The sequence below is a fragment of the Haplochromis burtoni genome, unplaced genomic scaffold (assembly GCF_018398535.1).
Source record: "Haplochromis burtoni strain Fernald_Lab_line unplaced genomic scaffold, NCSU_Asbu1 Contig_85, whole genome shotgun sequence".
Classification (NCBI taxonomy): Eukaryota; Metazoa; Chordata; class Actinopteri; order Cichliformes; family Cichlidae; genus Haplochromis; species Haplochromis burtoni.
The window spans coordinates 2,029,957-2,047,967 of NW_024582446.1; the positions used below are offsets into that span (position 1 = coordinate 2,029,957).

General features: G+C 39.2%; 2 protein-coding genes across 7 annotated transcripts in view; both read left to right on the forward strand.

Moving 5' to 3' along the window:
* Positions 1-4,006, forward strand: part of stxbp5b (syntaxin binding protein 5b (tomosyn)) — a 29,964-nt gene extending 25,958 nt beyond the window's left edge. For all 5 annotated transcript variants that reach the window (XM_005926100.3, XM_042222421.1, XM_042222420.1 and 2 more), the window contains 2 exons: positions 352-572; positions 675-4,006. In XM_005926100.3, the coding sequence (XP_005926162.1) occupies positions 352-572; positions 675-716 (263 nt within the window). In that variant the 3' untranslated portion in view covers positions 717-4,006. The remainder of the gene's footprint in view (positions 1-351; positions 573-674) is intronic.
* An 891-nt stretch (positions 4,007-4,897) lies between these two features.
* Positions 4,898-18,011, forward strand: part of sash1b (SAM and SH3 domain containing 1b) — a 61,220-nt gene continuing 48,106 nt past the window's right edge. Inside the window, exons 1-2 of one of the 2 annotated variants that reach the window (XM_005926118.3) lie at positions 4,898-5,051; positions 5,777-6,266. In XM_005926118.3, the coding sequence (XP_005926180.1) occupies positions 5,784-6,266 (483 nt within the window). In that variant the 5' untranslated portion in view covers positions 4,898-5,051; positions 5,777-5,783. The remainder of the gene's footprint in view (positions 5,052-5,776; positions 6,267-18,011) is intronic. The other variant, XM_005926119.3, reaches the window with a different exon arrangement.

The window sequence follows — 18,011 nt, forward strand, 5'->3', positions numbered from 1 at the left end:
TAGTATTGCATAAAGAGTTCTCAAAACCTCAGAGTGCAATTAAATATATGTTTGCATTTGAATACTTAATGCAGTCGTGTTTTAAATGTGTAGTTTTCAGTCATCGGGCTTCTGAATTACTCTAGCTGTTTCATATATTATTGTATTGTTATTACATATATATCTATATGTAAGTATTTCACAGTTGAAACTTTATTTAGCTATCACGTCCTATATATAAAACACTTTGAACCCTTTTAGGGCTTTTATTCCACTGTCTTTGGTAAAATGATTGGTGACCTTTCATTTAGGGGAAAAATGAAAAAAGACTTGTAAACAAACCATCTGCATATCTATTTTTGTCTCTGCTAGTTGGAGAAACAGCTGCAGGTAAGGCATCTCGTAGCCTGGCGCAGCACATCCCTGGCCCAGGCAACATGGAAGGCATGAAGGGGGCCGCATCGGGAGTTGTGGGAGAACTTGCCCGTGCCAGAATAGCTCTGGATGAGAGAGGGCAGAAGCTGGGCGAGCTGGAGGAGAGAACAGCAGCCATGATGGCCAGCGCAGAGTCCTTTTCCAAACATGCGCATGATGTACGTGAACGGCATCTGTTTGAACGCTTGTATAATTTTTTTTCTTTTTCAGGTTATCACATTAATCCTGATTCACATTTCCCCCCACTTTACTTCCTTCAGATGATGCTGAAATACAAAGATAAAAAGTGGTACCAGCTCTGATGGCAGCGTGTGGAGCATCGGACTCTGTAATTTCACACACCAGTATCTCTGAGGAGCTGCAGGTCCCTCTACTTCTCTTCTCTATTTCTCTCCACGGGGGAGTTATGCGCAAAAGAATTGTGCTTTTTTTTTCCCGTTTTCTTTTTCCCTCAGCGTAATATTATCCCTCTGCATTACCTCAGTCACCCGAGGACCTCTGCAGCACAGACACTGTCCAGTGCAATGCAATGAGGATGGAAAGAGGAAAGAAATGGAAGAAGAGAAGCTCTTAGGAGACTCTCATTCCATTTTCACCTGAGAGTGATGACGTTCATTTAACATCAGTCCACACAGTAGGAGAAGAGGGGACCTTTCATATATCCATCAGGCATATATAAAAAGATATAAAGTGCTGTTCTTTTAGCCTGACTGCATTTGATCATTCTCTGCCCTTTATGGTGTCTGCTAAACACAGTGGACTTAAATGAGGAGGAAAGTCTGATGACCCCTTGTCCTTCAATTCTAATCAACTCGATGAACGTGCAAGTTTCTGTAGTAATGATTAAATCACTGAAGGACTTGTTTGTTTTTCTGTCTAAATTATTTTTGGAGTTTGTCTTTTTGCATCTGTAAGTATGGCTTATCCTTCCTTTTTTTTAATATATTGTTTTTGTCTAGAAAGGGCCTTTGAAGTGGTTAAAAGAGTAAATAAATGGGCAGGGAGATTCTGAATCTATTGCCTCTCACCAAATAAGGGCTGGTAGTACACTAGTTCATCACCGACCATACCTTTTTACAGCTTTTACCAAGCAAATGGGTTTTGGGTGAGAAAGACGAATGGTGAATTTATGGAATCACTCTGTTTTATTTTTAAATGTAATTATTTATGGGAAGCGAATAATAGTTGGGGATTAAATGAAGCTGGGCATTAAGTTTTATTTTGTTTCTTCTGTCTATTAAATGCGAAAAAGAAAGTGCTGAAAATGTTTACCCCAATGACGAGTTTACATTGACCTATAATAAAAATGAATTGATAAGAGTGGATACACTGGAAAATCCATGAAGAGCTTATTTTCTTCAGGCTTTCAAGGGGCTATAGCAAAGTCATGTATGAGAAGGATGATGTGTTGATGGGCAAGGCTAAGATTGCCCTTAATATAATTACATATATATATATATTTTGGTTACAAATTTAAGTTTTACCTGTCTTAAAGATGTATCTATATATGATCATTCAAATTTTTATTGGCATACATTTGTAGCTGAATTTTTTTTCTTTCTTTTTTTCAGTCTTGTTTCTCAATGTGTAGGAAAAAAAGCATGTGTCTCTTACAGCACAATGGAAGTGATAACGCTGTGTTTGTATCTGTAGCTGCCAGTAGAAATGACCAAGCACACATACGTGTTCCACGCAGTGCCGTTGGTCATCTCTCTCTGAACCATTAACTTAAAAAAACTGTTTCTGCCTTTGCCTCATGACGCATATATGCTAACCTCTACCTACGTGTATATCTGTGTCTTTGTAAACATACATATATTCAGGAATATGTGTATGGGCGCCAATGTCTATATAACAATATATTGACCTATGTATTACAATAGGTCTTTTGAGGTTTTTGTTTTTGCTTGACAGTGTTTTTCAATGTGATTAACCGGAATCCTATTGTAATTAGATTAGATTTCTTTTTCATGAGGTGTGAGGATATGCTGCTAGTTGTGTCAATATAGGAGCATTATCTGTCGGGCTTTTATTTTGAAAAGAGGGGACAAGACTTTGTCAGTTCAGTTTGCTGCCAAATGTTGTATATAGCGCAACAGCTGGACACAAATCTGACAGTGCGGGTTCAGGTAATGTGACATACCGTATGCTTGCGGCCATGTTTTTTTCTGACACCAAAGAGTTTCTTAATTTCACAAAGTTGTCTTGATTCATTTTTCCCCAGGCGTTAAGAGTCAGTCAGGATAGTTTGATGACACTCTTAAGAAATCTTCTGTGTGTAAGGGGGCGGGATTTAGGGAGGCGATTGGCTTTGCTTCGTCTTATGGGCATGAAACCTTCATTACTGCCCCAAACTGCTGGACACGTATAAAGTAAACCCGAGGAGTTTCATTCCAAAATGGGATATCCAGCAATGGAAATGGAAATTGACTGAATACTTGATCCTAGAAACTGCTAGGAGGTTTGAAACCTCCTTTTTATTTCTGTGTATTATATCACTGAAATAAAGAAAACGTACCTAGAAAACATTGGATGAGCAGTTGCAATATGGAGATACGGCATTTTCGAATAAAACCCTTCGCTTTTAGATGGCTGATTTTAAATCTACTGTATACTATTGAGATAAACCCATTTGGAAGAGCAGTTATGTGGGTTTTGCACTATTTTTTTGTACTTCAAATGATTTTGTTAGTATGATTTTTTTTTTTTTTTTAAAGTGTTGATTCCTCTGTCCCATTTTCTTATGTTTCAAAGGACCAAAACATGACAGAACCTATGCTTATTTATGTCATTTGCCAATTATGCTGATTTCTTCACTCTCAGATTTGTTTTCCATGTCAACATTAATGTCCAAGCTATGGCTGTGCATAAATATCCATCATCCAGACATGACAATGAACGTTTTCTGGTATATATTTAACATGCTCATCTCAGATTTAAGCTTTTCTCCTGCAGAACGAACCATCCTCCTTTGAGTGGGCCGCTGAGTCTTTTTACAAAGTGTGGCCTCAACTTTAAAGTGCTTCAGTTTGCAACATATATGTCCTAAATGGTCTCTTATTGCACATTGAAGGATGCATGATATTAAGTGTTTACAAACTTGAAACAACCATGTATTATCCCCTCTTAGAGATTGTCTGTTCTAGCATTTGTATTAACCACCATGCTGAACAAAACTGAAGTTCTCTTCACACATCCGGAGTGCGTCCCATTTTCATTTGATCATGCCAATTGTACACATGCGAGAGATTATATTTATTTTTTATTGGTACATCTGTTAATGTTGCTGTTTGCTTCATAAACTCTTGCTCTCCCTGCGCTGTAAAAATGCATTGAAGTTGGAAGCTAGGCTCACAGCACCGTGCAGGAGAGCTCGAGGTTTTCTCACTCGCCATACTTCCATCCGTCTGTCTTCTGGGATGAATATCTGTGGAGTTGCAGTATTTTCTCATAGTAGGCAATTTTTGTACAGTTTTATTAAAATAAATTTCACATGGATGTCTGACTTTATCTGCTGCCACAATTTAGACTGTAGATACAGTATATATAGATATTATTGTGCAATGGAAAATAAATGTAAAACCAACCGTAATGAGTTATGTGTTTTCCATTTTATTTTATTTTTTTATATATATATATTTTAAATACCTGAATCTTTTGGCCTCCGCAGGTCAGAGTTCAGTGGCTGTTCTGGATCATTATGTCTTGCTCAAAGACTTTTGGGGCAGCTCTGACACTGACCTGATCGTTTTAATGGACAGCTTTAGAATACACGTGTTTAAGCGTGTGAGTTAAATCTGCCAGATTTAGACATTCAGGCAAATTTCCATCTGCACTTTCAACTTTCAGAGAAGAGTCTAATTTTTCACATTTTTGCACTTGCTCTTCCACTGTGAAAGACCTCTGGAAAGTCTTTATTTACTTACTCTCATTTAGTATTAATCAACATTTTTGTGTTTTGGAAAGTTTATACATAGCAGGGTAGAGAATTCATATAAATAAGTTATGTAATAGATATTTATAGGTACTCGTGGTGTTTTAATCATCTTGTATACTAAACGCCTATAAAAGTGATACATTATGAGTGCCAGTGATTGCCACTTTAGTTTGAAGACTTCCTGCTAATGCTTAAACAACAAAAAAACAAAGAAAAAATTTTTTTCGCCTCTACGCACACAGTCTGTTTCAAACACTTTTAATATGGTGTAAGTTTTATGATTTTTTGTAATTTTGTTGTTTTTTATTGTTTGATTAGTATGTTTTTATTTTACTTATTAAAGGTTAAATTCAAAATTCAAAATTAAAATGATTAAATTAAAGGATGGAAATAAACACTTTTGGTAGTATTTTTTTAATTGTAATGTTTTTGTGTGTGGTTTAGATTTTATTTTATTTTATTTTATTTTATTTTATTTTATTTTATTTTATTTTATTTTATTTTATTTTCAGCGACCGTTCCTACATTTCCCAGCAGCCCCTGCAGGTGGCGCCGCCGCTCTAAGAACTCCCGTCGTCCAGCGGGATAGAAACTACAGCGGTGAGTAAAGATCAGGAGCAGCAGCATCCTCACTGTCTGACGAACCGGCGGATGGAGCGGAGGGACGGCAAACTTGAAAACGGTAAAAGCCGGGGACAAAGTAAGCCGCAACACGTGTTCTCTGAATAGCCATAGACGATTTCTGTGATTTATTTTGTACCATTTGTATTTCAGGTTTTATATATTGCTGTGTTTGAAACGAGATCCTTTTAAGTCTGTGCTTCGGATGAATGTTTTTGATGGACCTCCGCGTGTTGCTCAGTTGCCGCCGCGATGAATGAAACAAAGACGATGGACGCACACTGACCAACACCAACTATTTGACGTCGATCGTTGTACTTTAATTTTAAAATCTAATAGAAACACAGCGGACTCACTTAAAGAGTTTTTTCCCCCGCTAACGTTAACTTTACGCTTCCCTTGACTGCTCAGACTAGCTAAACAGCCTTGCATTTAGAAGTCTCGCTGACTGCATCCAAGGGGGAAATTGTTATGTGAAACCCTTGGCCCTTTCCCAAACTTTTAGCGATGTGACAGCAACAGAGTCTGAACCGGAAAACTTGGGAAGTGCAGGTGTCTCAGCGTGGGTGGGTGAGGTCAAAGGGCAGCTGACAGTACCCTGCTGTCTCCTGATATGCGTCTGCTTTGCTGTCTAATGCTCTATCCACAAGCAATACCTGTGTTTGCTTTGGAGAAGTGAACTGGAGACTGTGTAAAGTTTTACGGCCCACAGTGCTGGATTGCCACCGCACAGGCCCAGCGCAACAGCACCAGTGTGAATGGAGATGATGATGATGTGCACTTAAATTTTTTCTCTATTTCCAGTCTTAAGATGAGCCAGGGGCCAAATCTCGTCCTCCAGTGGCTGTCTAAGTTACACCTGACCCAGTATGTGGAGTCATTCTTTGACAATGGGTATGATGACTTGGAAGTTTGTAAGCAGATTGGAGAACCAGACCTGGATGCTATCGGGGTCCGCATTCAGTATCACAGACACAGGCTGCTCACAGCAGTGCAAGCGTTAAAAGAGGAGGACAAAAGGAAAGCACCTGGGTACTATTTCACCTTAGAGCCTCTGGATGCTTCTGCCTGCCACCACATCTCATACTCAGACAGACTGGGTGACTTGGAGACGCCGAGGTGTCACGCACAGACTGCAGGAGTGCACCAGGCCTCCTGTCCTGGGAACCATAATCCGAGGTTCACAGACTGTAATGACTTTGTGACTTATCCCAAACTGAAGCTCAAAGTACTCATACGGGATAAACTTGCAAAAGATGGCATTAACCTGGGACAAGCACCGTACACCCACAAGGTAGGATATTTTGACTTCATCTCTTGCGGTTAAGTTGATAAGAAATGCTGGGTCTTTAAGAGCTGTCTCATTGGATTTAATATGCTTACTTTACTGCAAATGTGATGAAGAGTGTGACAAATTTCTTTGATAGTGCTGACGTCAAGTGATTCTTCTTTGAGGATGTGTTGGAGTCTCTGGCAAAGGTTCACTGAGGTTCATTGTAGTGTTAGTTTACTCAAAACATTTCCATATTAGTGTTAAACTTAACTGGAATGAATCTAATTGAATTGACTGATTGGGTACTTGGTGAAACAGTAGTAAGACTTACAATGCCTTCTGATCCTCAGTGTACATCTTTTAAATTAAGTTAAGGTGATTTTATGTGGAAAAAATCCTAATTGTGTTCTCTTTTTCTGGATTTACTGTTCCGTAAGCGGCCTAAATGTGCCTAGATCGCTATTTCACGTATCTCGCAGAATGCCATGTCAGAAAATGTTGAGTTCAAGCGTTTAGAAGACATTATCCCACTCTGCCATAATCCTTTGCTGTAGCACCCTTCACACATCCAAACTGGGGCATTGAATCCACACTGGAATTGAATTTGAGCACATAAAATGAAAAATGTGGTATTTTATAAGAAAAGATTTGCTGCAGCTCCAGCTGTTTGGCTCTGTAGCCATGGATTCCTGCTTAGAATACACCACAACACCTGCAGCTGTTTTAAATCTCCAAGAATTACTATACTAGCAAACAGTGAGTCGTTTTTAAGGTAGATGAACAAACAAAATACAAAAAAATAAATAAATAATGTTACAGTGATGCTACTAGACTGTATGTAAGGCAAAAGAGGCTGTGACATCCAGAATGAAATGGTACATGATGGTATGTTTTTCCATCACGCTGACCCATTTTACCATTAGTCTTTTCTTTGATAACATTAAAACAGATTGAATAACGGCCGCCTTTTCTTTAAGGGAGGCAGAAACCTTTCCAAGCATTTGAATTTTCACCCATTCCTGCAAATAATGCAATTTGGTGACTACACGATTTTTACATTTAGGACAGTGTGGTGGGGTTTCTGTTCTGTACTTATTATAGCTATATGGAGAAATGTGTATACATCGTGCAAAATATTATAGTGTAATTCTTTTTTAAATGTTACAAATAAAATTTCTCAATGGTTAAGTCTCATCCCGTCATCAATGACTATTACGATTAGCCAGTTTCTCAAAATAAATATCTCAAAATACAATTTGGATACAAAGTGTTTTTGTTGCTGATACTTTACACAGAAAAAATCTAAGAGATGTGAGTAATTTGGGATTTCTAGCAAATTCTTATACACAAGTCTTCTGATCTATAAATATTTGTAGAAGTTATATATTGCAATTTTAAACTATAATAATATTTAAAATATTTTAAATTTCCCCTTCTCCAAGCGGTTGATGATTCTAACAATACTCACTCGTTGCCAGAAAATAACATTTGCTCAGTTTCACTTGTTAAGCAACAATCGCAAGAAAAACAATGAACAAGAGTTAAAAAGCTCCCGACCTCTGTGGACAGTGGATCAGTCTGCCGTGATGACTGACTGACAGCATGTCATTTTATTTCGAGGGATTTTTTTCCCATCCTGACAACTGCTCTTTGTGTTGACTGCAGGGGCTGTTAGTTAATGTAATTGCAGAGGATAGCTGTTCTGCTCTGGCATTAACCAAATCCATTCAGTCCATAATACACTCAGCGAGCGGTCCAAGGCCGGCCAGATGAAAAGCTCAGCGACACGTTTGGCTTATTTTCAACAGCCTGTCTCCGAGAGGAAGGTGTGACTGATGGATTTGGGATTTGATTATAGTGAAGAAAACTGATGTTTACCGTTGATTAAATGGTAAACAGTCTGTATTGTAACAGAGTGTCAGAGTGAATCCTTGCTAGAAGCACTGATGCACACTGTCCCGGCATATTTTTACACTTTCAGTCCTAAGGCACAGTTGTTTTTCACAGCAGTGGTGCTTAGGCAAGAGAGTACTCGTGTTGATTATTTGTCTTTCCAAAGCTGATACAAGTTTAAAATGCTGCTCATCAACAATGAATGAATGTGTTCTGAGGGGGTAGTGAGCCAGATGCAGCTTTCCAGTTAGATTGAGCTCATATTTGGTCATGATCGCAGTCCTTGTATTTGTGCTTCTTTGTATCAAGTGAGCCTTATGCAGTGTTTGGCGCTTTGTTATTTGCTTTATTATTGAAACTCTAATAAGGAAAGTTTTCTTTACCCATCTGCGTTGCAATTACCCATTAAAAGTTGTACTCTGGCAACAGAGACATGTGCTGGCTCCAAAAGCAATGTCGCAGTGCCAGGGACTGCAGGACACCCCCTGAGGTCCTGCTTCCATGCCATGATGGGTCAGAGATTTACACATTACAGGGAAGGTGGTTTTACTGTTGTGGCCAATTCCTGAACGTTAAGCTGTGGTTCTCTTGCCATCCACTGTGTGTTTAACATTTTGAATGTTCTGTCATCCTGGTGCATTTCAGTAGGAAGTCAGTCAAACTTTTTGGCTCATTAAATTTGGCCCATTGGATCCGTCTCGGTACTTGCACTGCAAAGACATGCACGATTATTTCATTCACTTATAATGTGAACGATGACTCTGCTTCATTCGAAGCTCATTAGTAAAGAAAACTTGAAAGTAAAACAATCAGGTAAAATTGATTGTTATGGAAACTGATTTCGGAGCAGTTTGGCCTTTCAGCTTCATCAGATGTAGTCCATTAAACAGTTGCAGGATACAGGTATGTAGGCCAGTACGGCCCATTTTCTCACCAGGAATAGCATACAGCAGCTTAAGGGTAAACCCATCTCCTCCATCAGTTCTCCTCTGCTTAAATTTTGGACCATTTAGAACTATAATATTGTATACGCCCATTTAGAGATCAGTTCAATGTTTGTATTGTATTTTCCAGGCCTTATTAACCACAAGACAGGGATGTTTTAAAACCTAGGTTCGGGCTGTGTAGTGTACCATATATTACTTTATGCTTACATGATATTTTAGTAAAGCCTCTTCACACCATATCATTTTTTGTTCTTCTATTTTTTTTAAAAAACCTGTTGGTCTCCCATTTGCTTTGTTTGATTTTAACAGTACAGTATGTCCTCAGGCCCTATTCTGTCTGGTATTCATGAACCACAGCAGTTTGCATCTGTAACCACATAATGCCTTCTGCCCTCAGTCTCTAGCTCAATCAATTCCCACTGAGCAATGTGCTTTTCTGCCGATTCTATACGCACGACTTGTTCACACAGACCCAAAGGGCCTGTTGCTGACTTTGAGAGGGGAAAAAACAGTAAAGCTGATTAAGCTGTAAATGATCTAAGTGCTGGTGACACAACAAGCCATTTTCTAAAAATGTAACATGGAAAAAAAGCTTGATATATTTGCTCATGAAATTGCAGCTGCTGGAAATGGGAATCTGTGCTGCATAGATATAGTCTGAAACAGAAGTTTTGTTTCAGACAAGATGATAGAGGGTTGTTTTTTTTTTTTGGTTTTTAAAGATATGCACCAGATTATTCATCATTTGTCAGTAAAGCATACATCACATTTCATCAAGCCCAATCCCTCTTTGGAAAAGCTCCCTTTATAGCTGTCTTAACAATGGGCTTCAACTCCCCAGAAGGCCTCGCTGCAGTGCCTCACTTGAAAACCGTCCTGGAGAAGAAATCTTTATAAGATTTTTTTTTTTTTTTTCTGTGTTGCTTCTCCAGAGGATCAGAGGACAAACAAAACCAGCAGGCCCCTTTTGACAGAAGAAAAGACAGTTTGAATAGAGCCTGGCAAAATACAAGATCTACAGCAGCTGACAGCTGTCTCTGCCTTTGTCACAATAAAGTGGAGATTGAATAGAATGGCTTTTGTTGAACAAAGTTGGGTTTAAAACACCAGCACAGAGTTTAAAGCGAGCACAAGTGTAACAGTATGCTGGCCACCTGCACATGGACTGGTGACTTTAGTTTTTGTTCAGTTTCCTTCAGTGCTTCCCTTGAGTCGCCTTAAAAATAGTTCAATCTCCTCTGATGGCACGGTGATGCAGTGGTTAGCACCTATTAGCACCTTACTGGGCGAAAGTCCCAGGTTTCAGTTCTGGAGTCTGCTGGGACCTTTCTGTGTTCGATGTTAAGTGTTTTCCTCTGAAGGTCCAAAGACATGTTGAATTAAATAGTATTTCTTCCAGTGTGAATTGCTGTGTTTGAGTTAGATAATCTGGGATGGGGTCTACCTATCCCAAGACTAACACAAACTACAAATCCCACATAATTTCCTTAGGGATTAATAAAGTATTCTGATTTATAGCTGTAGTGTATTAATTGTTAGACTTTAAGTCTAAATTTAAAGAAGTGACCTAAAGAGTCTTGCAGTTCATCCTGTGCTTTTATTGTCATTTTTGTGCCAGTAGATGGGCGCTACAAGGGAAAAGCAAAGAGACTTACTTCATTTTAATCAATCAAGAATATTATTGTTACTGTGAGCGGATATTTCAGCTTTGTTGAATTCAACCGATTAAGCTTTTGTTGAATATGGGGTATAGGCAAAGTTGGTCTCGCTCTTCCATCACCCAGATTTTGGGATTATGTGCTGAGTGACTTTTAATCTCTGCAGGTGTTATGGCGCAGGAAAGGAAACTTTGTTTTCCCTCCAAAGGAAAATCGCCATGGTTGTAATTTTTATTTTTTTTATTTTGAGTTTATAAAACTTCTTTTAAATAAGGTAATCTGGACCAGAAGTCCAGACCCATCATGGTTGTGTAAAAGCCCTGACTCAAAGACCTATGTTGAGCAAGGAAAAACCCTGACATGCATAAATGGTTTGGTCATGCTGCAGTGTGATGCAGGTTTATCATGTCCTCTATCCATTATCTTTCTCTTCCTGGTCGCCCTGTAGTGTACTGTAGGGAAGACCTACTATTGACTTTACTCATGTTATGTCAGTATAGATTAGCTCAAACCGCTGGGCATTTGCAGCAATGGGCCTGGAGTATTACCCTTATGGTGCCGAGGGCTAGTTGGGGGCAGGGTGATTGAATAGCATTGTACAGATCATTCAAAACCTAAACATGTCATGCTTATAGTTTGGGATTAAGTAAATTCTTGTCCGGCTGGCTGATCATCTCACTACTTCATTGAAAAATTGAACTGTATAACGACAGCTGTCAGTACACCAGCACATATTCAATATTATGTGACTACTGAGAAATATAACTGATCCATGCTGCTAGCACAGATACTGTTCTATGTACAATGTAAAGCAGAACACTGACCTGTAATAAGTTTAATGTTGTCCAGGGTCACATGTTCTGTATATATACATCCATCTATCCCATTAAATTTTCTCTTTAATGGCCCTCTGCCTTCATGTTGCATTCAAGTAGGAATTATTCAGTAGAGCATCTGGAGGAGCTTTGCCCAGTGGAAGCAACAACAATGCATAACACACTTAGTGTATGCAACACCGTGCTTATTTTGGATTTGACTCAAGAAGAGGCTGCTGTATTTTGTTTTCTATGAGTGAGTATTTTTTGAGCAGTTGTTCTGTGTACAAATTTATCTTAAGCAACCTCACTTATTTAAATGCTCCACAAAGCTCCTCCTTTTTTATTCTTTAGTGCTTTGGCTTGTTTCACAAGGCTAAATAGGTCTTTTAAACTATGAGGTGCTCTCAGAATTTAAATTGCTGTGTTAGCAAGAACCTCTCTTTTCTTTGTGCCAGGCACATGTAAGAGGAAGCTGAAGTAAAGGAGGAAGTTTTATTTAAGTTTGTATCAAAGCAAGCACCGAGTCCAACACTGAACTGCTTTGATCAGGAGTTGCTTCATTTGTTTTGGATGTTTTGAATTGTTTGAATTCAAAAACTGAGTTCTAATTACTTTTTTTGTGCATGGCTTCTCTTAACAGAATAAGCACTGGCATAGTGTGAAACCTATAACCTACACCACATAAAGAATGCAGTTAGAGTAGTAGAGCAGTTGCACTCTTTATTTCTATATTAAAAATTTAGCTTTCATTTTGCTGAGTGTTTGCAGACTTTTGAGAATAAAGATTAGCCACCATATCCCATTAACACCCATCAAACATACAGGCATCAATTGACTTGACAAATTAACAGCTTTACTTCGGATCCAGTATAGATTTAATGGTGTTCTATCAACGTAGTACAAGCCAATCAGTCTACTGGGCAGAAATTCGAGTCAATCTTTTTAGACAAAAAGTAGAACTGTTAAGTTAGCGAAGGCTCTAGCCACACAGGCCAGTTGGCAAGTGGTTGCGGGAGGTTCCTTGCTGTTGCTAGGTTAAATTGGTCCTAGGAGGTGTACGATGCTGCGCTAAAAGCCTCCTTGCTAGTAGTCGAAGCCACAGCCGCATGTAGTTTATATGGGACACCAACTCGTCTGCAAACACTTGAAAACCGCTCACCAAGTGATAGTGAAAGTGACACAAACTGGAAGCATCCACCCTTAAAGTAGAAGTTGAACCATTTGAAGCTAAATCATTGTGTCCAAAGAAAAGCCACAGCTTTCTAAAGTTGTTCATCATAGTGATGATGTTGAGTTATAATATCATTTCCTCTGAGACACTCATTGCTGATTACTAAACAGCCCCACCCCCACCTGAACTGCAGTGCACTACTGGTGGAAACATGATTAGTGCTATATTTCTTCTAAAATTTAGGTCATATATGGAAGCAGCTTATTATTTGTTTACGTGCTGAAACTCTCTGTATATTAGTGCTAATTCCACACGGCACATATTAATAATGTGAGTTACTTCACTGCATTAAGGGCAAGCATTATAAAGAGCATTGGTACATTTTGCATGGCTTTTCATAGGAAGGTAGTGAATGAATGGCACCATTTTTTTCACTTAAGCCTCTGAACTTGTATTAAAGGTTTTCATCTTTGGTGCAGAGCTGCCTTTTAATGTAGTGCACATCTGTTGGGGACTTGAATTTTCATTATCTCTTCCACTATCCTGTCCCACATTATCCTCACAGAAAGCATGGCAATGGAAGGTGAACACATTTAAGAGGGATCTGATCAGTAGTTTGAAATCTGAGAAGTCTCAGTTTTATCTTGTGTTTCAAACAGAAGTTCCCCACATCTCATTTAAAATCAAAAGCATAAAAATGAAAAAAGATTAAACACAATAACACTGACAAATCTTCCCATGTTTGGCAGCTAATTTTAGAATTGAATTCATGCTTCTTTTGCAGATCAGGGATTCGTTTCCATTCAGTTTTATTTAGATGGCACCAAATCGCATATTGTTAGGTAAAGACCTTAAGCAGGGGTCTCAAACTCGCGGCCCAGGGGCCTCTTGTGGCCCACGTCACCCCTACTTGAAGTGAAGAAATAAAATGCTAGTTGGACCTTGAAGTTCAGTGCCAGCAGTGGCCCACAGCTCATTTAAGTTTGAGACATCTGCCCTATAGTAATACAGAAAAACACCTCACCAATCAAACGACCCCATTTGAGAAAACACTTGGCTACAGTGGGAAGGAAAAACCCCCTTTTAACAGGAAGAAACCTCCTCCAAAACCTAGAAAATTACTGTTGCGCTCCTTGATTTGTCAAAACAAAAAAGATGTGTTACATACTTGAATGTGGTGGAGAAAACGAGGGAAAATGTATATTTTAAAACAAGTAATAGTTGCATTAACGTTCCACTTGTTGACTTTAATATTTTAAACATGAAGGTCCCTTTTTATTAGTGGTGTCAGTGGAACTGCAGTGGAAAATTAAACACTGCAAGCAACAAACTGAATTAAACATTTGTAATCTTTAGTGAGACTGTTGAGTTTCTTTCTAATCATGCTGCTGTGTCTGTACTGTAGATATGCCAAATATGGTTAGAAGGGGATCTGTGTGCTATTTAGGCTTCTGTGGCCCACAGTAAATCTCAAGCTTCCAATTCATCCAGTGCTTTGACCTATTAGTAACTTAACCTCAAGGTATGAGGTATGTTCTCCCAGTGAGAAAAGCAGAAAAGCTGCACAAAAGATGTTCCTGCAAAACTGTTAAACCAAAAGTGCGTTTTGGTCTTTTTATAGCGTAAATCTTGTAGGGATGACAGTGGGAATACATCAAGATGCCACATCAGTTCCTGTTTGCTTGTTTACCCAGTGACTGGCAGTGTACTGTGGCAGCTTCCCCACAGAGTCTACTGCTGCTTCCATGCACTGGTAGTCTGCAGAACAAGAGTACAATCCAGCTGTGTAGTGTTGGTTGTCAGCATAAGGTCTGCTCATACAAGTGAGTTTTACACCACTAAAAATAACACCGTACGTGACGTTTCATGAAGGCTGTGGTTACCGATCAACCACAACATTAACCCACTGACTAAAATTGTTTCCTGGCATTAATGTGGTTAATTAAAAAGCACATTATTGCCAGGAAGTGCCATCGTGGCAATGGCACTCCCTGAGGGCAGTGGCCTCTCCCAGCAGAGTTGTATCTACAGTGGAACCACACTAAGCTCCTAATCAACCACTGTCCCTGCAAACACACATCCAGAGGTCTCTGTTCCAGTGAATTAGAGATGTCGCGAGCTTAAGGTAGACCTTCACAGTATTTGGCTGGTGGATTTAGTTGTTTCTGTTCATCGTATATAGAAGAAAAGCCAAGGGTCGCGCTCTTGTAATGCAGTGAACACTGTATGTTCAGAGTATGACCCACTTTCTGCTCCTCTTCCTCCCCATAGCAGCTAAGACCCCTCCTCCCTTATTAATTTCATATGATAAGTCTGCTGACACTATGGCATAGATCCAACAGCAACATACTATATAAGCTGAGCTACTTTCCTGGTGAGCCATTTGGGCCGAGGACTTCTTGAAATAGCTGTCATGTGAAATTAAGAGGATGAAATTCTTAAATGAATTTCTATTATCCTGCCTTTGGTTTCCTGAGAATATTTGATGTGTGGAATGCCACATTGGCAGCATACATAATGTATTCACTTCAAGAAATCCAAGTAAAACGGAGCAGCTGTAGTGCGTTTGTGTTTGCTTTGCCTCAGGTCCCCCTGCATTAACTTAGGTTAGGTCATCTTTTCTCTTATGTGGGAGAGAAGTTGTGTAACCACCAGATATTTTTGTATTTTTCTGAAAAGCTATTTTAAATTTATTTTACTGTTTTATCAAACTGAAGTTTAAAAAAAGGTCCTAGTTGCTTTAAGTTGCAAAAATCTTTCAGCATTATTCTTCAGATACATATAAATGCATTGTGCTACATGTTATTGGTTTATGACTTCTGTTTTATTGATTGTATTTGTTGTAATTGGACTGATTTACATCAGTGTTTCACATCATAACGCATACAGTGGGGCAAAAAAGTATTTAGTCAGCCACCGATTGTGCAAGTTCCCCCACTTAAAACGATGACAGAGGTCAGTAATTTGCACCAGAGGTACACTTCAACTGTGAGAGACAGAATGTGAGAAAAAAAAATCCATGAATTCACATGGTAGGATTTGTAAAGAATTTATTCGTAAATCAGGGTGGAAAATAAGTATTTGGTCACCTCAAACAAGGAAAATCTCTGGCTCTCACAGACCTGTAACGTCTTCTGTAAGAAGCTTTTCTGTCCCCCACTCGTTACCTGTATGAATGGCACCTGTTTGAACTCATCATCTGTATAAAAGACACCTGTCCACAGCCTCAAACAGTCAGACTCCAAACTCCGCCATGGCCAAGACCAAAGAGCTTTCGAAGGACACCAGGAAAAGTATTGTAGACCTGCACCAGACTGGGAAGAGTGAATCTACAATAGGCAAGCAGCTTGGTGTGAAAAAATCAACTGTGGGAGCAATCATCAGAAAATGGAAGACATACAAGACCACTGATAATCTCCCTCGATCTGGGGCTCCACGCAAGATCTCATCCCGTGGGGTCAAAATGATCATGAGAACGGTGAGCAAAGATCCCAGAACCACACGGGGGGACCTGGTGAATGACCTGCAGAGAGCTGGGACCAAAGTAACAAAGGTCACCATCAGTAACACACTACAACGGCAGGGAATCAAATCCCGCAGTGCCAGACGTGTTCCGCTGCTGAAGCCAGTGCATGTCCAGGCCCGTCTGAAGTTTGCCAGAGAGCACATGGATGATACAGCAGAGGATTGGGAGAATGTCATGTGGTCAGATGAAACCAAAGTAGAACTTTTTGGTATAAACTCAACTCGTCGTGTTCAAATTCAAATTTTATTTGTCACGTACACAGTCATACACAGTACGATATGTAGTGAAATGCTTGGACAACTGCTCGTGACCTAAAGAAAACAAAAAAGGAAAAGGCTATGAATAAGATAGGAAATAAATATGAAAAATTAAAAAGGGTAAATTTAACTAGGAAGGAATAAAATATAAATTAAGGTTAAAAATGAAATAACTGTACAACACAAATTAGAATGAAGGGTAAATTTAACTGGGAAGAATAAGATAAAATATATAAATTAAAGTTGAAAATAAAATAACTGTACAACAAAATACACAATATAGAACTATATAAGAATGTATGAAGAAATATAAATAAATATATACACAATAACAGCAGCTGTACAAGTATTAACTGGAGGAAGAAGAATACTGAGTTGCATCCCAAGAACACCATACCTACTGTGAAGCATGGGGGTGGAAACATCATGCTATGGGGCTGTTTTTCTGCCAAGGAGACAGGACGACTGATCCGTGTTAAGGACAGAATGAATGGGGCCATGTATCGTGAGATTTTGAGCCAAAACCTCCTTCCATCAGTGAGAACTTTGAAGATGAAACGAGGCTGGGTCTTCCAACATGACAATGATCCAAAACACACCGCCCGGGCAACAAAGGAGTGGCTCCGTAAGAAGCATTTGAAAGTCCTGGAGTGGCCTAGCCAGTCTCCAGACCTCAACCCCATAGAAAATCTGTGGCGGGAGTTGAAAGTCCGTGTTGCTCGGCGACAGCCCCAAAACATCACTGCTCTCGAGAAGATCTGCATGGAGGAATGGGCCAAAATACCAGCTACTGTGTGTGCAAACCTGGTAAAGACCTATAGTAAACGTTTGACCTCTGTTATTGCCAACAAAGGTTATGTTACAAAGTATTGAGTTGTATTTTTGTTATTGACCAAATACTTATTTTCCACCCTGATTTACGAATAAATTCTTTACAAATCCTACCATGTGGATTCATGGATTTTTTTTTCACATTCTGTCTCTCACAGTTGAAGTGTACCTCTGGTGCAAATTACTGACCTCTGTCATCATTTTAAGTGGTGGAACCTGCACAATCGGTGGCTGACTAAATACTTTTTTGCCCCACTGTACATCATTTCAACACTTTTTCACAGAGAAGGAGAAGAAACACAAATCAAAGTGAAAGGTTAAAAAATGATGGACTGAAACAGAAAAGAGAGCTCTGAAAGCACAGTCCCTACTAAGGCCAATGCCTAAGATTCCAATTTTAAAACATGTTTTCCTGGCTCTGCATCCAAATTGATTGCATTCTTCCTCTTCCCATACTTTAACTCTCGAGTGAGTTTAATAAAACTAACTTTTCCAACGCTTGAGGAATAAAAGGCACTAAAAACAGATCAGTCATACTGCTTTTCTGTACAGTTTCAGTATGCAGTTATTCTGATCATCGCTCAGTTTCAGTTGAATACAGGAAAATTAACCTGGAACCTTCAAACCCAATGTGCTCTTTCATCTTTGGATGATATCACCAACCT